General features: G+C 43.7%; 1 protein-coding gene across 1 annotated transcript in view; it reads right to left on the bottom strand.

Annotated features, from left to right (window-relative positions):
* Positions 1-16,555: 16,555 nt before the first annotated feature.
* Positions 16,556-25,671, bottom strand: part of DCHS2 (dachsous cadherin-related 2) — a 201,443-nt gene continuing 192,327 nt past the window's right edge. Inside the window, exon 20 of the mRNA XM_006264105.4 lies at positions 16,556-23,256. Within this exon, the coding sequence (XP_006264167.1) occupies positions 20,615-23,256 (2,642 nt within the window). The 3' untranslated portion in view covers positions 16,556-20,614. The remainder of the gene's footprint in view (positions 23,257-25,671) is intronic.

The following is a 25,671-nucleotide window of genomic DNA, read 5'->3' as shown; positions in this document are numbered from 1 at the left end:
TGCAAGCCTGACTGCAGATGCAGCCCAGTCTGCAGGGGGTCCTGCTTCCCATGCAAACCCTACTGGGGGTCTGGGGCCAGGGAGGGGGGTTAACCCCCCCCAAAACAAAACAAACAAAAAAACAAAACAAAACAACTAATGCTGTCTTTGGATATAAATCAGGGGAATGAACTACCTTTGCTGTAAATGTCCCTGGAGATGTCCCATAGATGCATTTCCAGATTTGTTGCATGCTAGTGGGAAAGGATGGGAAAGTCAGACTTGAAAGCAGCCCACCCTGAGAGCAATAGGGATGAGTCTAGTCTCCTCTGGTAAGGCATGTTCTCCATTTTCTTGATTACCCTACAAGTTCTTCTGTACCCACACCTGATCAACTTTAAAATCCTTTCTTGAAAATAGATGACTAAATTGAACACAGTAGTTAAGATGAGATCTAACTTCATACAATGGCATTAATACCTCTGTATTTCTACTGGAAATAACTCACCTGACACTTTTTACGATTGTTTTCTTCATGGCTGTAGAATATTAATGGATTTTAGTCATGTTGTGACTAATATACCCAGGTCTTTCTCTTCTCTTCTCCTTTCCAAGTGAAAAGCATCAGCTTGTAGCAGAAATTCTAATTCTTAGGCAGATGATCTTGCACTTTATGTTATTCAGTTTCATCCCAATTCTATTACTACATTTCTCAGCACAATCCAGTGCTCCCTGTAAGATATTTTGATCTTTTGCTATTTTGAGGGGTCCCAACTTACTGTTATCAGCAAATTTCATTCGCACACTCCAATATTTTGGTGTCAAGGTCATTTATGAAAACATTAAATTAAATCAATGTGAAGATTGATCTGTAAGAATTCTTCTAGTAACTCCCCTGAAGCATGATCCACCTTTGGTAAACTTGTTTTGCATTTGTACCCATTATCCTTTTATGTTACAGAGTTTTCAAGGTATTCAGTAGGCCTGTGCAAAGTGCCTAGTATTTACTTCAGATTCAGATTTGGCCTACTCGGGGGGCAGTGATTCGATTCGGTGATTTGAATCACTGTCCCAAACTGATTCAGCCAAATCTGATTCAGAGATTCCGCTGCCCCGTGGTGTGGGGGGCTCTGCATGAGCCCCCTGCCCCTCCCAACTCCCCCAACCGGGCAACACCCAGTGAGCACTGGGGCTTTTTTTTTAAAGCACTGAGAGCTGGGCTGGGCAGGGCAGCCATGGGGTGCTGGGGGAGTGGGCAGGGGGCAGGGGGGCTGGGGGAGCAGGCAGGGGATATGAGCTGGCAGGGGTCCTCCCATGGTCCCTTCTCCCCAGCTCCCCTACCCCTCACCCAGTTACCTGCTCTGAGTCCGGCTCTAGCTACCTGCTGCAGCCACTGGGGACTGCCCAAATCATCAAAGCTCTCCAAATCTTTTCCGAAGTTTCAGAGAGCTTGAATCAATTTTGACCTTTTAATCAGTCCCTTGATTCAGTTCAGATATGAGGATTCAGCCACTGAATCGGGCTGAATCTCCTCCAAATCGAATCACCACCTGAAGCTTCATACAGTCCTAGTATCCAGGTTGTAGCCATATTGGTTTAGAGGCAAAAGGAATGAAAACTTGTGGAAGACATGATATCTTTTATTAGACCAACTAGGTATTTGCAAAAATAATTTGTTTGCAAATATCTGGTTAGTCTAATAAAATATATCACCTCTTCCATGAGTTTTTATTCCTTTTGGAGCTTTTCCATGCATCTATACCTCAATGGAGGCATTGTCCTTATTTAAGTATTCATTTAATTTTGGGGATGGACTCAGATTATTCATCTCATCCTTACTGAAGAATGCCCCCAATTCTTCTTTTTTTCCTATCCTTCTATTGATACAGATGAATAACCTTTTGCTGTTTAATTCCCTTTGCAAGATCTAATTCAACATTTTCCAGGACCCTGAGGCAGACACTGAAGCCAGCCCAGTGCCTGATGGGTCTCTTCCCTCCCACTTCCAGAAAAACCTCACTTTCAGCCAGCCCCATGGTCCTGCATGAAAGGGGGTTGGGTGGGGTCCCCTAATCAACAGGCTGATCTCCATGGGGATCCTGTGCAAACCCCCCTGGGGCTCCAGCTCTACCCTACCATCTTTTGAAGGAGCCCCACCCCCACCCTTACTCCCACCTGTCCCAAAGGACTTCAGAGCTCTCCCAATCCCAACCAAAGTCGGGGGTCTTAGCGGACTTGGGGGTTCAGACGGTGCCTGAGGAGCCCGCTGAGCCCCAGGACCAAGAGGAAAATGCCTGAGAATGAACAGTCTCCATGGAGCCTGCAGACCTCTCAGTCCCAGCAGTCCCCAGGAGTGAGCTACTTACATTCCTCGACCGCAACTACACCTGCCGGTCTGCCAGCAAGGTACAGCTTGCCTTGGACCTCTGGGGAGATTTTGACAGTGTCCTTGCCAGTATGAGGGCTCTGGCAAAGGGAAGGCAAAAGGCCCAAAAGCTGAAATGCCCGGATTTATAGGTGGGTCCGCTGTTTCATAAACTCCCTTTATACTTATGGGAGGGTGCTGCACGAGCTGGTGACCCCACACCGGACATTGAGACGTGTGAGGCCCCTGCTGAACCATCCACTCCATGCCCCCCCCAACCCCACCCCAGCCATGAGTTCATTTAAGATCACGACCCTCAATGTCCATGGCTGCAGGAAGGGTCTCCGGAGATGCCGGTTGCTCTCCTTCCTTCAGGAGGGAGGGTATCCTGGGGTATTCTTGCAGGAGACCCTGACAACTGTGGCTGACAAGCCTAGTTGGTGGCTGGAGTGGGGAGGCAGGGACTTTTTTAGTCACCTCTCAGCCACCTTTTCCAGGGTAGCCACCCTGTTCTCCCTAAGCCTGCAGCCGGAGGTTCTGCAGGACATTGAGGTGGTGCTGGGCTGCCTGCTGCACCTTTGGGTCCAAGTGCAGGGGCTGGTCCTGAACCTTCTGAATGTGTATGCCCCAGTGAGGGACCCAAAATTGAGGATTTTTTTCCTCCAGGTGGCCCCTTACATTGACACCCTTAACCCTTGTGAGTGCCTGGTCCTTGGTGGGGACTTTAACATAACCCTAGACACGCAAGACGAGTTGGGCAGAGAGTAGAACCAAGATGCTATGGGCATCCTCAGGGAGATCCATAGCCCTGGAGCCCTTCCTCATTCTCCTGCAGAGATGGGTGTCAGGGTTGATGCTCCAGGAGCCAGTGGTGCGGCTGGTCCTGTCAGCGTATGTTGATGACATACTCCTAACAGTCCAGGACTCAGATGACCTGGTGCAGGTGGAGGCCTGCCAGGCATTGTACTCAGTGGCCTTCTCTGCCCAGGTTGACTGGGTCAAGAGCTTTGGCCCAGCGGTGGGTGATGAGTGGCAGGTGGGCTCACTCCCACCCACACTGCATGGGATCCACTGGAGTGTGGGTTCACTGCTCTACGTGGGGGTCTATCTGTCCCCCATGGACCCCTCCCCACCAGAGAACTGGCACCAGCTGAAGGCAAGGGTGGTGGAGTGGTTCTGGACATGGGCAGGGCTCCTGAGGTGTATCTCCCTGTGTGGGAGAGTGCCGGTGCTGAACCAGCTGGTCCTGTCCTTGCTCTGGCACTGCTTACACACCCTGCCTGTGCCCCACAAGGTCCCTGCAGCACTCCAGAGATGGGCTCTGGAGTTTTTCTGGCCAGGCTGGCACTGGGTCGCTATGGAGGTCCTGAGCCTCCCCGTGTGGGAGGGTGGCCAGGGCCTAGTTTGCCTCCACAGCCTTCAGGCCCTGCACCATTCCACCTATAGGCCCTGCAGCGACTGCTGTACCGTGTCGGTAGCTACATGGCATGGGGCCACCTTGGGTGTGCCTTCACCCACCACTTCCAGGGCCTCCGATACAACTGGCAGCTCCTTGGCTTGTGGGGTTTCTCTCTGCAGGACCTGCGAGGGCTGCCGGAATTCTACCAGGACGTCCTCTGGGCCTGGAGGCTGGTCTCAGCCTCAAGGTCCCCTGTGACACTCATGTAGGGCACTGACCTGCTTGTCGAGCCCGTCCTCTGGAACACCCAGCAGGAGGTGCCAACAGCAGAGGCACCCTGGTTGTGACAGAGGTTGATCCTGGCTTGTGTCACCTGTATCAGAGACCTCCTGGACTATGATAGGCAGAAGTGGGTGGACCCCGCTGTGTTGGCCTGGCGCATGGGTTTACCTACAACACGTGCCACCTGCCGCCTGGTTCAATTCAAATCTGCCCTACCTCCCGACACCATTGCCCTTGTCAACCAGGTCCTGCACAATGGCGGTCCCCACCCCTCCGTGTCTCCCAGCCCACTGGAGTTTGAAGTGAGGCTGGCACCTTGCCCGGCCTCACGGCACCCCCCACTCCACCACCTAAGCCAGCTGGAGGACACCACACCAGTTCACTTTTCCACTGTCCATCGCTGCCACCTCTACATGCTTGTGTGCCACATGATTCATCATGCTGCCCTCATGTCCCACCCAGACACCAAGTGGTGGGACCTGCTCAACAAGGGTGTGGTTGAGGCACCCCAGTGGCTGAGTTTGTACTCCACCCTGATCCCACGAGCCACTGGGGACCTTAGCTGGCAGCTCTTCCATGGAGCCATCGCCACGGTATGTATGTGGCAAACTTCACAAGACACTCAGGTCTCCTGCCCCTTCTGTGGGCAGAGGGAGGCCCTGATGCACATGACTCTCGAGTGCACCAGGCTGCAGCCCCTCCACCTCCACCTGCAGAACCTCCTCCTGAGGTTCTGGTTGAATTTTACCCCCCAAACATTTTGTTTTTGGTCACCCCATCTGTGGCCCCATGAAGTCCTGGGACCTCCTGGTCAACCTCCTCCTGGCCCTGGCCAAGTGGGCCATGTACATGACCAGGAAAGAGTTTCTGGCCGGGAAGGTGCCTGGAGACTGCGGGGCCACTTTTCTCTCACTTGTCCTTGCACGTTTCCAGGCAGAGCACCAGTGGGAAGCATCCATTGGCTCCTTGGATGCCTCTGAGGACTGGTGGGTGTGGCCCGGGGGGGCTCTGCTCTGTGCGCCCCTCAGCTGCACTTATTTTCACGTTTTGACCCTTTAACCCACATGACACTCCTATCTTGTTTTTTTCATTAGTTGTTCCAAGAATTTAGTTGTACCACTCATTAATTAGCCCCATCCATGGTTACCAGCTAGCCAGGTGGTCCTTAGGGCCCACGGTATAAGTGTTACAAATAGACAGGAGCTTCTGGAGACTTGAGTGCACTAGGCTTCAGCCTTCCACCTCCTCATCCAGAATCTCCTCCTGAGGTTCTGGTTGAACTTCACCCCCCACCTTTTAATTTTTGGTCACTGCATCTGTGGCCCCACCAAGTCCTGGGACCTTCTGGTCAACCTCTTCCTGGCCCTGGCCAAGTGGGCCATGTACATGACCAGGAAGGAGGCTCTGGCTGGGAGGGTGCCTGGGGACTGCAGGGCCACTTTCTGTCACTCGTCCATGCACATTTCTGGGCACAGCCCCACTGGGCAGCATCCACCAACTCCTTGGATGCCTTTGGGAACTGGTGAGTGCAGCCCAGAGGGCTCTGCTTGGTGTCCCCCTCCGGAGCCCTTATTTTCACATTTTGACCCCATGTCACTCCTATCCTGTTTTTTCCCTTACTTATCTGTCCCCCCACCCAAAAAAAATTATTAGTTGTATCTTTCACCCTACAGAGTGGGGACTATTTGTTAACTGGTTATGTCTTAAGGCCCATGTACAAGAGAGGATACAAACAGACAGGATTTTCTGGGGCCTGGCCAATTGGTATCTGGGGGCACTAGCCCCTTGTGCCAGCTGGACTGCTGAAGCAACCCTAACCAAGAGTTCCCTGCACCCTATACCCACTGCAGCAGTCTGGCAGTGGGGGCTGCTGCCTGGCTATAACCTGCTGCCACCTTCGGCCCCAAGGCTGCATGCCTGCCAGACTGGGATGGAGACTGCACAGCCACAGCAGAGGCATCTGCATCTCTGGGCCAGCTGTCAGTGGGTGGTGGCTGCACAGTTGGCCTTTGTGCGGCACTACTGCCATGTGTACCACCGCCCTGCCATTGGGGCAGCTCTTGCCCTGATATTTTCAGTATATCCTCCAGGCCCCAAATGGCCAGATCAGCCACCTCCAGCTTGGTTCCAGCTGCCAGCCCTGAGCAGGCTCCTCTGCCTGGGTCCTGCCACTTGCCTCCCTAGCAGGAATCCTGATGTTCCCTATTTAAGAACTACAAATTCTCTGATAAAAAATCCCCAAATCACTCTTTAAAATACCCCCAAATCCATATTCTTCAACAATTAAACCAAAAAACCACTAGATAGATAGATAAGAAACCAAAAGGAAACATCAAAGCATGTAGATATTTAGAATTTATTTTATTATGATGACAGAGACACTGGTAGTCTTCCAAATTGCTTTAAAATTGTAAATATATCAATAAAAATATATATATATACTATATAAAACTAAAATATATCAATTATATATAATTGATATGTATATGGAAAGAGAGAGAATGAGCAATTGATCAATCAGTTGGGCAATGTTTTATTGATATATTTACAATTTTAAAACAATTTGGAAACCTACCAGTATCTCTTGTCATCATAATAAGATAAATTCTAAATAGCTACATGCTTTGATGTTTCCTTTTGGTTTCTTATCATAGAACAATTAGAGCTCCCCCTGACCCCTTCACTAACTAGGATGTGAGGACAGCTGCTCCTGCAGCCACAGCTCCTGCCAGCAGGTCTCACCCTGTCTGGCAGCTGGGCATGCTGGGTATGTGATGGGGGAATGTGGGTTTTGTAGGAGCAGGGTGGGAAGGGGTGTGGGGTATGTGGGTGTGGGGGGGTATGTGGGTGGGTGTGGGGGGATGTGGGGTTTGAGTGGGGGCCACCACACACCTGCTCCCTAGTCCCTTGTGGTGCATAGCCCCCAATTCCAGAAGTAGCAGCCAGCTGGGCCATGCCCGCTGTAGAGTTTCCTGACCAACAGTCTGGGTGGGGAGAATGGGCCCAGCCCGACCTGGCTCAGCACGGCCTGTTAGCATGCCTTTGGACAGGACCAGGACGGGCAGCTCCTGTCCAAAGATGTACACTAGCTGGCTGTGCCAGGTTGGGCCCATTCTCCATGAGGGTCAGGCAGCAATGCGTGGCTGTGGGGTGATGCCTACAAGTGGGCTGCCTGACCCTCATGGGGAATGGGCCCGGTGTGATCTGGCCTGGCCCACCCAGCTACTGTACACCTTTGGACAGGAGCCTCAGGTCTCAGAGCCATGTGTCCCGGTCCTGTCCAAAAGTGTGCTAGTGGGTCATGCCAGGCTGGGTCAGGTTGGACCAGGCTCATTCTCCCTGCACAGACCACAAGTCAGGCAACACTGCAGTGGGCATGGCCCAGCTGGCTACTGCTCCCAGTGCAAGGGGCTGTGTACCACAGGGTGGGGGGCAGGTATGTGGCAGCCACCCCTCAAACCCTCTCACAATCCCCCCACGCACACCCCCCCCACCACTCCACATATCTCTTCCACACCCACAAACCCCACTGGAAGCCACAAATCCCACCCCCCCGCCTCCAGTCCCTGCTTACCTGGGATAGTGCCCAGGGCTGGGTCACACTACAGTCTTGCCCTGCTTCTGTTTGCCCCGCACACGGAGGAAGCATGCTAGGGCACATGGGTGACTGGTGCCTTCTGAGCGGCCAGTCAGTGATGGATCGCGCTGACCGGTCATGGTGGGGGGGGCCCTTGCAGCTGATCACACTGACCCAGAAGTGCCAGAAGCATGCCCAAAAGTCCCAGGGGCACGCCTGGAAGTGCCAGTGGTACTTCTCTTGGCACCCCAACTTCCCAGCTGGTGCTCTCAAGAGGGACACCAGAGCTCCCACCTGCCCCCCCCGCCCATCACCTAAGCAGGGAATGCTGGCTGTCAGGGGGTGCACCAGCTCTCTCAGGGGGTGCACATGCATCCCTGTGCACCCCCTATGTGTCACCATTGCTAGGACAGCAGGAGCACCATAGAGATGTTCTGGCCAGATGCCAGAGCATCTCTGGAGCTCCCAGCCCTAGCTTGCCTTAGAACATGTTGTAAAACCATGCCCTGCACTACTTTTTTCCTATTTTGGAGGGGTTTTTTTGATACCTGGTAATCCAGGTATCAAAATTAGAGCTCACACTGCAAATATGCAGCGTGGGGAACACTTTTTCATTCTCAGTGTGCCTCTTCCAGTGTCTCAAGCTGGTTTGAGACACCTCAAGAGGCATGCATGTGCTCATCTGGACATGCCCATGAAGTCCTTTTTCTCTGAATGTCTCCTAGGCTAGGGATAGAAGTTACACACAAAACAGTTTAAGTCATCAGAAACTGGTTTAAACCTGTAACAGAACATATGTTCAGTGCACATAAACCAGTTTCAAAATGGCTGAAACTGGTTTGAGATAAACCTGGTTGAATGTAGTATCAGACTTAAGTGATTGGAGTCAAACTGGTTTATGAAACTTCTGCCCCAGACCCCTTCCTGATTTAAGTTAAGCCAAAGTCCCCCAGCATCCCAGCATGCTTTCCATCCCTGGGTTGGGCTGTGCTGTCTACACCAGCAGAGAAGAGTTGGTGGGAGGGGGGAGGGGAACAGAGAGAGAGAGAGAGAGAGAGAGAGAAAGAGAGAGAGGCAGGGACTGCCCCCCCCCCAGACAAACCCAGGCTGGGGTCTGGGGCCAGGGTGGGGGTTAAACCCCACTTCTCCTGGTTAAACCCCCCTTTCCCTAAGTACAGAGCTGCCCTGCCCTGCTAAATTTACTGAAAGTTGCTATGGGCTATGACTGAGGACTACAAATCCCAGAGGCACCTGGAAGCAGGAAGAGGAAGTGATCAGCAACCCTACAGAGTCCTGTTTCTGTGATGCTGGACTGCAAATCCTAGAGACCTTGGGGGTAGCAGGAAAAGGACATGCCATAGACCCATGCTCTAGCACCCCTCCCCCGACTCCAGCTTCTGGCTGGAGTCACTGCAGGCATGTGGCTGCAGTTTCTTAATCAAAGGTAAATGTGTGTCTGGTTGTTTCTCTGTTTAATCTTTGCACCTCACACTAACCTGCAATGACTGAATCGATTCAGCCATGGGCTTTTTTACTTTCTGTACTTAGCCCCTGGCGCCAGATATCCCAATACCTTTCTAAAAACACTAATCCTTGAGCCATCTGTTGTCTGTTATTAGCTTGTAACATCCTCCCTATCTAGAGCTCAAAAAATTCTACTGAAGATAATATGAGCCTACATTTCTTTGAGTGTCTTCCTCAGCTTGGCATCCTTGATCTAAACCAACAGAACATAGGAGTATCATTTTATTCTGACATGACAGACAGTCAATGGCTTTTTCCCTGCTCCTATCAGGATCTTTTTCAGCTTCATGTCCATATGTCATATACTTGTTCCTGGCAGATGGCATTGCTAGCTAATCTCTAGACTCACTCTGGTAACAAGTCTGATAGTTCTTCACAAAGAGTCCACATTGACATAGACCTGCCAACAACTCCTGGTATTTGAGTGAATCTTAGTGATATCCCTCCTATTTTTCTTGCTCTTTGTCTTCCCTTTCCTCTCACAATCTCCTGATATCATCATTTTTATTTATCTCTGATACGGACATAAGCAACACTGCTGCTGAAATATCACATCAGACAAATGCATGCACATTCTTATTAATAAAGAATTCAGAAATTACTGAAAATAAAAGCTAGGCATTTTGCTGAAACAATCCTAAAGTAAATTTGTTTCTGGAAGCAGACAAAACATCATCTTAACATCATTAAACTGTTTGAGAAAGGTACTGATAAATGAAGAAAAATGAGTGGAGAGAAACTGAAAATGAAGAGTGTAGATGTATGACATGACTACCATGGAGTAATTTACCTCAGATTTTACACTGTAATAAATTGACACTATAACAAGTAGGAGACTCAAGACCAGCTGCCCTCAGTAGGCAGTATTATAATGCTTCACCAATGAGAGGAGGTGGGAAGCAAGTTTTCATTGCAGAAAGGACTGTTGTGGGATGACACTGACTACAGGTCCAGATGTGCAACACTTCACATTTAAGTCACACAAGGATAAAATAACTCCAGATTTTACACTGGGATAACTTTACCTTGGGCAGACAAATTAACTGTATGGTAGGGCTGTACATTTTGTGTTTACTCCACTTTCCTGACTGAAGTCAATTTACTCTGGAGTAAATGTGTCAAATGTCCATACAGGAAGATGAATATATACCTTCATTCTAGCCATTCAACAGCCATTACTGTTGCCAAACATGACAGATATTCTAGTTAGAAAAATAAGAGTACATACTTTTGAGTATATATTTGAGCATGCAGTTACTACTGTTACTGAAAAGAGTGATGAAATAATCTTTGAATGAGTAATATGTCAATAAGCTTTTCTGTAAACACAGTTAGAAAAAGTAAACTTATCAGAGTTCAGTCTCATTTATTTTCAGGGCATAGGACTCATTTAATAAGAGGCAAATTATCTTGGTTACCTCAGCTAAAGAGGGAGTCGAATGATAAATTAGAAGAGACAGAAAGGGAAATAAAGGAATTGGAAACAAAATAAGCAAAGGCTAAAGATCAAGAAGAAGAGATCAGGTTACTGGAATTAAGAGACAAATGTAATCTCATTATATACAAACAAAATCTATTCCGTATAAAATACAGCTGTCTACATGGGGTAATAACTTAGTGAGCTAATGACCAGCATGTGAAAAAGGAGAGGAGGAGAAGAACAATTTTAGAAGCAAATATACCATAAAGTATTCTATAGTGTACACCATGGAGGTTATGGAGAGTCTTTTTAAATAATAAGCCTCGTTAAAAGAATCTGATGTAAAACCTATTGGGCATGTCCAGGTATGTGCAGTCGTGCGGTATGTGGTACTGCAAACACATTTGTAGTGCCAGATACCACGTAGTTTGGTGTTCCCTGGGCTGCAAGGGTGCACTACCTGAGCATGCCCTGTTTTTTTCCCCACTGTTATTTTGACCACAGGGGTAAAAAAACCTGCAGGAAAAAAAAGGTGCAGCATACACTCAGGCAGCAAGTGCTGCTGAAAAGAGGAGCCGGACTGCCTACAGCTGCGCTCTGCGTGGCAGAATTGCCGTGGCTGCAGACCAGGAGGCCCCTAGAACCTCAGGTAAGGCTGCTGGGGCCAGCCCAGTACTGGCCTCAGCCTCCCCTACTGTCCCCGGTAGCTTGCTGTGCAAAGCTCACGTGGTATGGGTGTTCTCCGGAGACAAGTAGCTGTGGCGCAAGGAGAGCCACTGCTAGTTGTCCCCAGGGAACCAAACATCCATGCACATCTGGACACACCCACTGAAGGCAGTGGAAAGCTTCATATTACATTCAGCAAGCTCTAGACCAGATAAGGGCCTGTTTTTCTTCACCTCTGACTTCTATTCTAAGAATTTATGATCTCCTCTCAGAAGATATTCAAATATAAGTTTTCAATGGAATGGTTTCGGATAAAGATCATGCCCCTTTACAGACCATGCTGCATGAAGTTCTTGACATTACTGAGAAAGCTGCAAACCAAAATGGATGACGCCTTCAGTTTTATTAGGCTATTAAGTGCTACCATTATTGCAGTTCTGCCTACTAACCAGAAGCAATGTTGCCACTATTCTGCAGCACAATGGGAAGGCTAATTAATTAGCTTGAAGAAGAACAATTTTAGAAGCAAACATACCATAAAATATTCTATAGTGTACACTAAGCCCTATCACTGATTGATGCTAATTAGCCACTTTCAGACATCACATACAGTAAGTTCACTAAGCAAATATGGCCATAGAATCCAACATACTTGCTATATGATACTTTGCAATGAGGTCAGGGCACTCCAGCACCATATATAGGCCTTAAAGTAGATGTATTAATAAGGGCCTATAGCATAAATGAGGAAGGCATGGGTACAAATAGTTTTACACTCTTAGCAACATTTTCTAATAGTCTTAAAACCAGATCCTTTTAAGTACTAAACCTCTCAAACAGGTAGATAAAAATTCCTTTCACTAAATCTAATGTTTCAAGATGCAAGTACCATGATGTCATCCTTGGCTTATAATAGTGTCTTTACAAGGACTTCTTGTATTCACCTATCCTGATTACTTTCCGTCTGTGTGATATAAAAATAGCTGTTTAACTAAATGTATTTGGAGCCATAAAATATCTCATTAAACCCCATCCAGAAACTGTTTGGTAAAAGGAGGCTCTAAATTGCTAAACCCCAATTCATATTTAATTATATTGATGGAACACACTGTAGTCTTTTAATGAGAAACATTCATTTCTTGGTTTCACACCTTAACCGATTAGGGATTGAAATCACTAAATTGTAATGATTAGAAACTAAGTTATAAAAAACATATGAGGGATGAAGACTATTTACACTGAAACATTTCATCAAAATATGGAAAAAATCTGCAGTAAAAACAGAAGGGTTCAACTGTATTGTTGATCAAGTACAATATCTTTCATACAATAGTTAGTTACAGTTAGGACCACTGGCTCTCTGCAGCTGCTGCCAGAGTGTACTCAGTGGGCTTCTGAAACCTCTGGATTGTCTCAATCCAGTGAGCTACATGGTCAATCATTGGCTTGAGAAGCTGTTCTATAATGCTACATTACAGTGTAAAATGAGTGGAAAGGAAGACAAAGGCAGGACGAACTGCATTTTTAATGGCTTTTCATGTACCTTTCCAGTTTAATGTTAGCACCCATTAGGATCAGTTTGAAGAACAACCTCACCTATTTGAAGGCACAGTTATTCTATGTCAAACCAGTTAGCAGTAGATTGTACAACAGAGGGCACATTTATATGTGTTATTAATGCACAACAATAAACTCCAGTGCAGTTTGCACCATAGTTTATTGCTGGTAGGTGCTACATTTACATGTGTGCCCAGAATCACAGCATGCTGAGTTGGGTTGCAGCAGCCCCGGCTAGCAGGGAATCCGGGAGGTCAGCTTGCCAGCCCAGAACTGCTCCAATCTGGCTCAATGCGCTGTGGAGGGGCGGGCTGGGGCACAAGGGTGCTCAAGTGTGGAGCTAGAATGGCAGGCAGCCCCCTCACGGAAGCACCCTCAGGCCCCAGCCAGCCCTGTCAGCATCTACATGTATGTTGCTACAGAGAAATAACTGCTGTAGTGAAGTTAATTCATTTACTCTATCCTAATAGCACCACACATTAGACAGTGACGTTTTACTGTGGAGTTAATTAGGCAACTCCACAGTAAATGTCTCGTGTAGATGCACCCAGACTGTAGGATATTTAACATTAGAATACAGCAGCAATAAGTTTCCTACTCCTTTAAGGCCCAAGAGACTTCCATAAACTGTAGGCCAAAATAAGCACATGAGGTAAGGCGTGCATCAATCATCATGAGTTACAAGGCAAATCCCCCACACTTGTTCCATTTTCTACCCAGACTCTTGCTTTCTCTTTCTTTAAAACTCATATAAAGCTGGTTTATATCCCCTGCACCTCAGGGAACCAGATCTCTGCTGCTAATGAATCTTATTATGGTACTAGCAAAGGAACACATGTTATCCATTTCTTCCAGGTACAATGTCCTTTTCCATCCAAGACCCACTAAAGTCTCTGGAAATCTTGGGTTGTTGGATTACACCCCCAAAAGTTTCAGGTTTTTTTTTTAAATGAACACTGAGAGCTCCAAATTCCAAGTTATGCTGAACCTGAAAAAAGAGTTTCTGAGTAAGATGCAAACAGCCAAATACAAAGCCAGTACTGGCTCCATTCATTACTAAGCTCTCTTGAAAATGGCACCAGGGTAGAGTTTTCAAAACTGTTTTAAATTCAGAATTTGAAAAGTTACAACAAAACATAGTTGGACCAGACTTCTGCTTCTCCACACCCCTCCCACCCTCCTAATAATGATGTAAAAATTCTTAACTTTATTGACTTGGGGCCTTACTCAGATTTATATTTGCACATTGCTTTTATGTAACAATCACCATTAGCTGCCCAGCTCTCAATCTACAGCCCAACTTAGATTTCCTAAGATTGCTGACGCCTGTTCAAATGTCAACATCTTCACAACCACCTACAATTTTAGCTCAGGCAGTTGGGGCTGCATTAAATATTCTGAAGTGTAAAATGATGCTAAGTGTTAGGTTTAATTTCACATAGTTATGGTGACACTGGCTCTTATGCAGCTGCCAGTTTTTTAAATATTTTGTGGTGCTGCTGTCCTCCATTTTCATCCTGATGTTCAAAAATATTAGTGCTCCTCTAATAGTAAAGGCATTTTAAGTGAAGTTTCAATTCATTCAGTAAACCATTGCAGCCCTTTGTCTCAACATCTATATTTTCAGGCATAAGGGTTCTTTCCTGGTGCTGCATCAGGGGCATTCAGCCTTATTCAAACAAAGATACAGTAGTACATCAGAGACCCTGATGACTGATTTTACCTGGATGTTTTCAAAGCTCTTTACATTGCTCAAATTACCCGTAAGGCATAAGAAAAGAAAAACTTAACACTCGTAACATCTTGTGTACCTATCTACATATTTTAAGTTGCCTTTACAGTATATTTCACACTTTTTAAAAGGGAGAAAGCATTTGGAATGTTGATATTTATGACAAATGGATTGAAAGTGTAAAATCAAAATAGGTTTTATTAGAAGGAAAATATGAATATAAGCTTTTTCATAGATTCATAGATATTAGGGCTAGAAGGGACCTCACTAGGTCATCGAGTGACCTGCCCTGGGCACCGACCCCCTGCCCTGGGCAGGAAAGAGCACTGGGGTCAGACAACCCCAGCTAGGTGCTTGTCCAGGCTCCTCTTGAAGACCCCCAAGGTAGGGGAGAGCACCACCTTTTCTTTTGTCGCTGTCCCCTTCCACATGGGAGCATCCGCATTTCATGCATGTTGTGGGAATTTCAAGTCATATTTTTACAAAATTTGGCTCTTGCAACTATCCCAGAAAGCTCTGGTAAGGCAGCTTAGTTTGGTTTTTCAGCACCTATGTTATTGTAGTCCTGGGCTTTTCTTGATCATAAATGGTTACAGGCTACACTCTACCATAGTACAAGGATCCCCAACACATTACTCATGGGTAACATATTGCTTGTGAGACCCTCTGACATTGCTTGCAGCCACATAAAAAAATTTGGGAACCACTGTCATGTTCACTTTGTTATATAAAGAGGAAGGTAGTTAACAGGTGGTAATCTTCAAACTCAATTTGCTTGTCAGATATGCTGAAATCTAAATGTAGATCTGCAAATAAAATTGCCATCAGTTCCTCTCTTCTCCTACAAATATTTTTACACGCTTCTTTCTTGCTTATGTCAAACAATGTCCATTGTACCATTATACCAATCTCATTCCAGTTCTCAATATAAAGGTGTGGCTTTCAAAGGTAATCATACTTAGTACATTGTGGAACACTATAAATGGAGCAAGGTATCTAAACAAAGGGCCAGATCCTATTATATCTAGTAAGACTTTATGTGAACTACTTTTCCACCATGGAAAAAAAATGCATGCTTTTGTAACATACCATCATCTTAGTTTCAAGACTAAGTAAAAAAAGAAAAACCCAGTAAAGAGGAGGATCTATCCACTTTCGTATTAGTTGTTTTTCAGATACCCAAGCAGGGTAGGATACGATTTCACTTAGATGCCTAAATCCACTTTGGTGTATAGTAGCTAGGATAGTTTATGAGCCAAAGCAGCATCTTATACTGGTTTCTTAATATGTAAGATCATCTATTTAAAACTTTCTAGGGAATTCTGACCCTCTTTTTTTGCAAATGACTTCCTTCCTCTACCTGTTAATGTAATTGTTGACATAGGCACAATGGTAAGTGGACAATAGCAGCACGCTGGTTCTGACTGCCAAGTTTTAATGAGAGTTCTGACTGAGTAAGAACTGCTGTATTTGACTTACAGTATTTTAAAGCTGTATTATGTGTACACATGCATGTGTATATATTAGCAAAGAGATACAGAATTACAAGAACAAATTTGTATAACTCTCCAGAATGATGTGCGTGTCAAAGAAAAAAAGGGTGTGTAGTACAAAGAACCTGAGGAAACAAAACATAAATGACAAATAATACTTTAGAAATTAGTACAACACTAAATTTAGGAATGGGGATTCATTTTTAGTGAATTAGATTTTAGAAAAGGTAGCCATTGGTTAATATTTTTATAGTTCCTAAATGATAGATCTGCTGAAGATATGAAGGGTTTTTTTCTTTGCAGAGAAATCTACTTGAATGCCAATTTAATGATACTACTGGTTTATGGAATTTTGATGTGCATTTGGTACTGATTTACACCAGTGTTTTCAAGGCTGCCAACAAGCAAATCCAGAATGGCAGGTAACCAAAATTCCAGAATAGACAACTGTCTTTCATTTTATAGCTTGTGCATTTTGATCTTAATATGATTTTCCACTAACAAGTTCTGTATCTCCTCCAAAGTGCTAAAACTCATGTGCAGCATGGCAAGTAACATAGCTTGTTTGAGGCAAGTTTAATAGTAAACTCATGATAAATTATACAAATTATACTGTTTACTTAGGAAGAAAACAGTTATGTTAAAAGAACTGATACAAGATTTATTGCAGACACTTGCATTCTATGTTCAAGTTCTTAAGCTCAACCATACATGAGACAGCAGTATCTTAGCGTAATGTTGTTCTGTCTTAGATATAATATTAATAAAGGTATAAATTACAAAGAAAAGGTCACTGGAAAAATTCAATGAAGCACAAAATATCTTGGACCTGTTATCTCTTGAGTGCAGCATGCATATGACAAAGAGGATGTAAGCAGTATTGAATCCTTTCAAAAAGGCATTGAAAAAGCTGTTCCTGAGGAAAAAAGGAAGGCACTACAAGGACGAGATAATTGGTTTGCTCATTTTTCAGGTGAAATGTAGGAAAAGTGGCATGTGGCATGAATTCTGAAAACAAAGTGCCATAGTTGGGACCAAACCTATAACTTATTATGTCCTTTACTATAAGAAAGGTTTTAAAAGGAGCAAATTAAACCTGCTCTTGAGACAACTCTCAAGCTATGAGGTCATTGGGAAACTGTAGGTGCTGTAGGCCCTGTGGAATCAACTAGTGGTTAAATTAATATAAGCCCTACCACTGCATGCTACATCTATGATGCAATTATCTGGTTAACTGCACAATTAATTTAGACCAGCTACATGTGCAAATTAACTATCACGCCATAAAAAGCTCCAAACAGTTATAAAATCATTGCTGGAAAAGGTGTATTAACTTTACAGGTTGTTGTTATTCAGCTTTAATTTGCATGTGTAACAGCATCTGCCTCTGCAGCTGGGAGGTTGCAGCTGACCAGGCTCCCAGCTGCAGGGGTGCCCCATGCACAGCCAGGACTGGGAGTTCCACAACTGAGGGGACTCTCAACCCCAGCGGCACAGGGTAGCTGCAGACTCTGGATCCCAGCAGGGCACCGCAGGATCGGGCTCCCTCTGGATGTGTGGCATGGCAGGAGGCACGATTTTGTGGACCATGCATTAGACCCCATCGTGCCTTTACCTTTCACATGTTGTGGGGGGGTGCTAAGATTTCTTTATATAGTTGTTACATTGACACCATGCACATTATTGAAGCTGTTTACCCTAGGGTACAGTTTGTAGCAACATTTGCCTATGCGGCTGGAAGTATGCAGTGTGGTGTACTATCTCCTTATAGATTCACCTGGGAGCTATTATGAATATATTGCCCAATCATTTACTATACTGCCATACTGGTTTCATTCAATGTAACAAAACACAGAATTTTCAATTGCACATGCATGACTGATAATGACAGCAATCTAGCATAAAGCAGCTCAGTAGAGGTAATATTTTGAGTGGAATGCTATTAAACATGGTGCACTGGAGAGTCTGTTTAGATTCACAATCAAATCAACAGAGCATTTCTGCTTTTTATTTCTCTGATCTGTTTCAGTTGTACTGTGTCTTCCTAGATTCAGGACTTCATATCTATCTTTCACATTTTGACTTGTCTACCTATTTCTATGTATACCACCAACTGTCACTATGCATAAGAGAAATCTTTCATATCTCTGTCAATCAATCTGGCATGCTTACTGATGTGCTCTGGGTATCCAAATTTGTTTTAGACTTTATCAGTTAATTCATTTTTCCACATACACTCCTGCTGGTTGTTCAGCTAAACTAGTGCCCTACCTGAATTTCACTAGCTTTTTTGAAGATTTCTGGAGTTAATCTTATTCCAGCAGCAACAGTGCTAGTAGCAAAGAAAAATTTCTACAGCCTAAGTATCTAGGTAATACTGTCTTCTTAGCTTTCACTTCATATTTTCTAATGTGAATGTTCAAACACATACACGCTGAATAAAATGTTTATTTTCCCATTGACCATCCATGCCTGGAGATGGCTTCCAGAATGTGAATTAAAATGTTCACTCCTCCCTCTTCAGGGCTATTGTGAGTTTGGGGATTTAAAGTAATATTAATTAAACAGTTGAGCATACAGATAATGCAGCAAGATGTAACATTAAAATCTCCTGAAACTGTTACTCTATATAACTGAACCCCAAAATGAACATATTTCATTATAATAGCAATTGCTTGATGTAACAAAATCAAACTAGACAGGTAGCAGACATTTTAATCTTAACAGGCAAAAGATATGTTTATGTGGATAACTTTTAAACTATAGTAGAAAAATATATAAAATTAATTTTAAAATATTATCTTATTTTAGCTATGCAGTTACATAGGTTGTTAGCATAACATTTAGTTTTGCTTAGTTTTTATGTACATACATTTCCATTGATACACAGTTCATAAATTAATTTTGCCGAGTTGGTTGCAAAAAGTAACTACAGTACCAAGCAAAAGCCAAAACTATTTGGTGTGAAAGTTCATAAATTAACCTTGAAATGTCAATAACCAGACATGCATCTTGTGACAATGCAAAATGGAAAAATATACTCTGCCGTCCTTAGAAAGAAATCTAAGGATGTAACCCTGAGGTGGCCAATCTAATGACCCAAATCATTCTCAGATAATGGCCCATGTTCAGATACTAATTTGAAGTGACTCTTTTCCTTTGCTTCCCCATTCCTGGCATAGGCTTTGGCTGATTCTGATTTTTTTTTTTTTGTAAACATTTGTTGTTGCCCACAAACTCTTACAGTATATCTATACTACTTGTTGCCGTATAGCATAGAGATTCCAAAACTAAGTTGGTTTCTAGTTGGCTTTTAGAAGCAGTCTAGCCAGTATGGTCTCCATATAGGCTAATTTACTGTGACAAGATGAAGGGTAAATTGGTTTGTGTAGAACTTCATTTAAAACTACCGTGGCTATTTCTGGAGTGTAGACATACAACAGTACTTTGTTTATAGGTAATTTATGAACGGCTCCATTTGTATGCAGAAAGAATCCACATTTGTGTGATTCTGGGCAAAACCATTGAAAAATCATAACACATGATATATCTGCTGATCCCAAAAGACTGGACACCTTGACAGGATTATGCCAGTCATGTACTTTACAGGTCATGTATTTGTACAGTTATTTCCTGTATTTCACTTTTATTTAATGTGATGCAAAATAAGTACCGATGACTTTTTTATATACATTGAGGGAACTAGATGTCAGTGTAGAACTACTTTGTATATATTTTGGTTAGTTTGATCCAGTATACACACATAAACACAAGAGGCATGTGTACGTGTGTGTATGTCTGGGTACACATACATATTCAAAATGTGCTGTGTATTTGGTACTTGTAACAAGCTCACATGCGAAGCGAGGCAGCACAGATGACTTTATGGGACCTTTATACTTTTTCAGTCCCAGTGCTTAATGGGACCAAGTCACCTTCTGACAGAATTCAGAGGAAGTAGACTGATTTTATTTTACACTTGTTTCCCATATCCCCAAGGGGATGATCAAGTAGCCACATTTCCAGTCAGATATAGTGGCTTCTTGGGAACATTCCTAAGAGCAAAGAGAGGGCAACAAAGAAGCTCCTAAATCAACCCTCAATCAAGTGTGATTCCTTTACACAAATGGAGTCTGCAGGTAGCTGGCAGAGTCTCCTTTCTAGTGGCAAAGATCTACAGCTAGGTCTACAGTCAAATCTTAACCCAGAGTATATGTATTAAATGGAACCCTGACCAGTAACCAGCATTTGAAATTAAGATCTTCCACAACAAATAATTAATTACAATAAACCGTTACAGAGCTCTCTCCTGATAAAACAATGTAGTCAGTCAAACTCAGTATATGATACTTAGGTATATGTACCTGCTTCAGAAACCATGGAAATTGAGAGATGGAATAAGATAGGTAAGGGGAAAACCTTACAGGTCTAGAGTATATTTTCAAAGAACAGGGTAAGTAGGTAGAAAATTGAAAACTAAATTACCTATTACATTTTATATCATAAAAACAGAATGAAAATATGGATGATATAGCTGACATGCATGTTTTGCTTGCTAAGCAGTAGCAAAGCATACTTTAAGCCAGATGTCCCTTTCATATCTTATCAGTGATTGATAATCTACACTTGAACTTCTTCCTCTCCTGCAAATTCATGAGTTGGCCCAGTCAGACATATTTCAATCAGTTCTACATCTGACGCTACTGGAGAAATTGCAGGAGTCTGCATGGTGAGTAAAGAAACAGAAGGAGAAAAACTGGTGGTCATAGCTGGTGCAGGGCATTTAATATTATGGAGGAGAACAGGAGAGCGAGGATAGTTTTTAAATGTCTGCCCTGGTATTATATTTGGCATTCGCGGTGGTACTGTCCTTATGCCAGGCTGAGCTACTGATGTGATCAAGGGAGGTGGGAAAATAAAAGATTTCTTCTCATTGGGAAAGCTATGAATTTGTAAATTTTCATCTTTCAGTTTTGCAATATCATTAAACACAGAGGCAAGAGGCTGAAATCTGGGCTCCCAACTGAGCAAGTAATCCCAGTTATTACTGCCTTGGAGATCCTCATCAGAGGCTACAAGGGTCGCAAGCGATCCACATTGGGAGTCCTGATGACCGGAGATGAAGATATATTCTCTTGTAACATCTGTCATTATGTGTTTCTCTTGTATCCCTATTTTTGTAAGAGTTTGAGACACCATTTTCTTATGGGTACAGTTTGTGTCACAGCATTCTCTGCCACCTTCATCCTTGTTGGATTGGATGCTCTCTGCACTGTGAGTGGCAGCCACTACATCAGTTTCTCCAGATTGACAGGACAGTTGGTCAGAATCCCTTGGAATTCCTGAGTCTGGCACACGTGATCCTCGTTCACTTAAGGCTGAGCCAGAACTCACTCGAAAAGGGTGTTCATTAATCCTTTTGATTTCCTCATCTTCAGCAGTTACCCCTTCTGCTGAACCATGGCCACTTGAGTCTGAGTGCCTGCAGGGATTACCAATATCCTTCTTTTCTCTGATGCCTACCAAACTCAGCCATTCCGTTATTGAACCCATAGGAAGTATACTTCTCTCAGTTTCCTGTATTTTCTGGCAGTCCTTATACAGCTTATCTTCACTGCTCAAATTAAAATCAGCAGCTGATGAAGATGATGTTTCTTTTCTCATGCAGGACTTCATCATGTCTTTTCGTTTGTATCTCAGAATAAGTGCAATAAGACTGATGGTAAGAAGCAGGAATACCACAAAGGAGACAGTAAGGCTAACAGACAGGCTGTATGCAGATACTACAGAATAGCTCTCAGGAGAGTTGGAAACATTTACTAATACACTACATACGGTAGACTTAGAGCCAAGTTTTGGGCTGTGTGCTCTTATTAAGAATTCAAGGGTGCCATCTTTCCTTTGGTTATTGCTTTTCTTTCGGTGAAGTGTTCTAGTCAAGTAAATATTTCCATTAGTCTGATTCACAGAAAAGAACTGAGAAAACTTCAGCAGAGAATAATGAATAATTCCATCCAGTCCGCCATCATTATCTGATGCTACCACTTTGCCAACCAATTGACCTGCTTCATTTTTTTCAGGAAGATCAAAAAAATATTGATTTTGGGTAAAAACAGGATCAAACTCATCTGTCCCGTCAACATCCACCTGAACTGTTAGGGTAGCTATTGAGTAACCTTTGTCTTTTGCCTGGGCTATGAAACAGTATTTATTTTGACTTTCATAGTCAAGTACTTGTTTTGTATGGATATCTCCTGTCAAAGGATCTATGAAAAACATGTCATGATCTCGAGGTATTCCACGATTGCTCAAACATGAAGACTGGATGGAGTAAGAAAGATGTCCATAGGGACCTGTATCAAAATCCAGTGCATTAACTGTGCACACAGAAGAAAAGGGAGGAAGATTTTCACTGATAACACAGTTCAGATTTGGAAACAAAAACAGTGGGGCATAATCATTGTCATCCAGGACTTTAAGGAAAAGAACCGAAAAAGCCACATTTTTTACACTGATACCTCCATCAGAGGCTAGAACAATCAATGTGAATTTCATAGTATCCTCATAATCCAAGCTTCTGATCAAATCTACAGAGCCAGTTTTTCCATCTAATCGAAAGAGGCCTTTCTCATTTCCAGAGATTATGTTATAAGTGATTTCAGCATTGGTTCCTGCATCTGAGTCATTGGCTGAGACCATAATAATATGACTACCTATTGGGATACTTTCTTTGACTTGAATGTGATACTCCAGACTACTAAATATTGGAGGATTATCATTAATATCCAGTACAGTTATCAATACAGTAGCAGTAGATTTCAAAGAAGGTATTCCATGGTCAAATGCAAGAATGACCAAACTGTGAGAAGAAGCTGTTTCCCTATCCAGTCTCCTGCTCAAAACAAGATTTCCAACCAGCTTGTAAGATGTTTCTGATTTACTGACACTTGTTTCCACATGGAATTGATTATCAGCATTGCCACTGATAACAGAATATTCAATATATGCATTGTCATGCTCCCAATCATAGTCAATGGCTGAAAATGTAAGAAGTGTTTTTCCAACTGTGGCATCTTCACTCACGCTGAGATTATATAGTACCATGGTAAACTGAGGAGCATAGTTATTTACATCCTGTACCTGTATCTCCACGGAAGTAACAGCTGTCAAAGCAGGGTTTCCATTGTCTTTGGCTTCAATAAGAAGCTGAATAGCTGAATTTTTGCCTGAGAATGTCACTGGTTGGATAGTGAATATTGAGCCTGAAAATAAAATAAAATGTAATAAGTAAAACCACAATAATTAAAGTACCTACAGCCAATAGGAGCCTATGTTGTACAGACACATTTGAAAAGCCAATCAGATGTGTGTGTTACATGAGAAGAAATTAAATTTCTTGAAATTGCAAGATCAAGCATTCTACCATTATAGTGCCATCTCTCTGAGGCTAGTAGTGCTAGGGATTCAGGACCCTGTGCTGGGGCTGAACTAAGTCCCAGCGTACTCAGGCAAAGGGCGACATGCGCTTTGGAAATGCAATGAGATGCCTCTACTGTGAGGAATCTGAGAAGATACTTGCTAGTGCTCTCAGCTCCAAGTGTTCCTTTCTCATGACCCTACTCTTCAGCCTGCCTCTGTGATCAGAGTGAGAGGATATTTGTCTTGAGCAAGCAGCTAGTTCCTGGAACTGCGGAGACTAATGATGTCATGAAGAGTTCGCTGAGGTTCTCTATAACAGCCAGCCTTGCAAGCAGCAGGCAACATTATTGGGATCTCAGGCCATTCCCTGCATCTTAGGACACTTCTCTAGTAAGTAGTTCTCCTTGGTGAACTGTGTGTTCTGTTCATTGGCAGTACTGTGAGATTCTTTACCTAGTTTATTTGGGTGCACTGTGGATCTGTTTATTTTAATTTTGAATTTCATTCCACTTGAAGTCCTTGGATGACTTAGGTTTTCATTTTGGGTTTTCACATCACTTGTGTTTATTGTTTTACTGCTTAAATGTTTTAATCACTTTCTTCATTGTTTTCAACTTGCAGAATTTTTGTCTCTTGTCTAGCTGCACTGTGTGCTTGGCAGTTTTGACCTGTAGGTTTTAGTTTGCATCTCTTTTTTTCATTTCATCTCAGTTTTATCTTCATTTTATTTTGCTTTGTTTGCATCTTGGTGCTTGTAATTTATTTTACTCATATTTCCCATTGAATTCAGTCTCTTGCCTGTCAACCTGCTAAGTGTATGCAAAAAGGGAACTGATACCTAGAAAAATGTTTTCCTTGAAGAACTAAAGAAGAGAATTCAGTTCATGCAATGCATGAATCAAAGCCCCATTGCTCCAAGTAGGAAGAAGGCCATGCATTGCTACAGATAATCTGCTCTCTAATGCCTATGAAGCTCTTCAGGGACTAAGCAGAATCCAAGTTAATCACATGCACTGACTCACAACTGAGAAGGTTGCTCACTTACTAAGGACCATTAAGTCCAGTGGGAGACAAATGACTCAATGAACTGGTCATAAAAAGGCATGCAAAAGGCCTCACCTACCCAACATCATGTATAGCCCCTCAAAGGCTAAGAAATAAAACCACTCGTATTCAATGGCTCACAACTGATCAAACTGCCCACTCACTAAGGACCCTAAAAGGTCAATAGAAGTTCAAAGGCCTTGCCTTCCCCTCCTCAAAAAACCCTCCAGAGATCATGACAGGAATTAATGAGACAACTGAAAAGCATAAAATATTTAATGTTCTCGGACAGGAACAGAGCTACCTTGGTGGAAGCAACGTGCAACATGCACATTGGAAAAGCAGTACATGGAAGGCTCTTGAAGTCAACTCCTAGTCTGAAGACATCTGCAGATGTGTTGGTAGGCAATTAATCATCACGTGCCAGCAATGTAAGCACATACTGTATCCCTGATTTCCCTAGGTTCCCTAAAGCCAGGAACCATACTGCTTATTGGGAGGCATTCAACCTATGGGGATCACTTACAGGGTCCAAGACTGTGCTGGATACACTCCAAGAAAAAACCTCACCTCTGTCCCCACACACATTGTGTAGGGCACAGAAGGCCACTATTATGTGCAGTGTTTCCACTGTTGGCATGCAGATGATTTGGGAGGCAGCGTTCTATTTATTCCCTTTGGTCTCTTAAATGTACATTCAGTCACTATTCTGAAAATACTGACAGTATATGTGAATGTTATGTATGCCTCCACATTGTCTGGGTTTGACTTTTTCAGCCACAAAAGGACAAAGTAGGCAGGATGCTTCAGACATCAGGTGAGTATTTGCACCCTGCTGATGACTATGTCATTGGGAAAGAATAACTTTGTAGATTGTTCAAGCAAGTAAATGCCAAAACTCCCAAATACCCTAGCATCACGCACCTTGCTGGTGCTACCAAAATCTGTGCACAAGAATCTACTTGTGATCCACCAGGTCATGCAGCACCAACAAGTGGTACCCCTTATAGTAAAGAAGATTTAACTTGCTGCTAAGTCAGTGCTATGGTTTCTTCTAGCATCTAGGGATGGTGAATATCTCATAGGCTCCCCATCCTCTGAAAAGCACTGACATACACCTGGTGCCAACAACCTGCAAGTAATTTTTTCAGTGTGGCACTGCCTCCACGAATATCACCCTGACAGTTAACTTGTTCTCAACAAGTTAGTCGCAG

This window comes from Alligator mississippiensis, chromosome 2 (genome assembly GCF_030867095.1).
Source record: "Alligator mississippiensis isolate rAllMis1 chromosome 2, rAllMis1, whole genome shotgun sequence".
Lineage (NCBI taxonomy): Eukaryota > Metazoa > Chordata > Crocodylia > Alligatoridae > Alligator > Alligator mississippiensis.
Note: the sequence above shows the minus strand (reverse complement) of the source record. Positions and strands in the feature narration are given on the sequence as shown.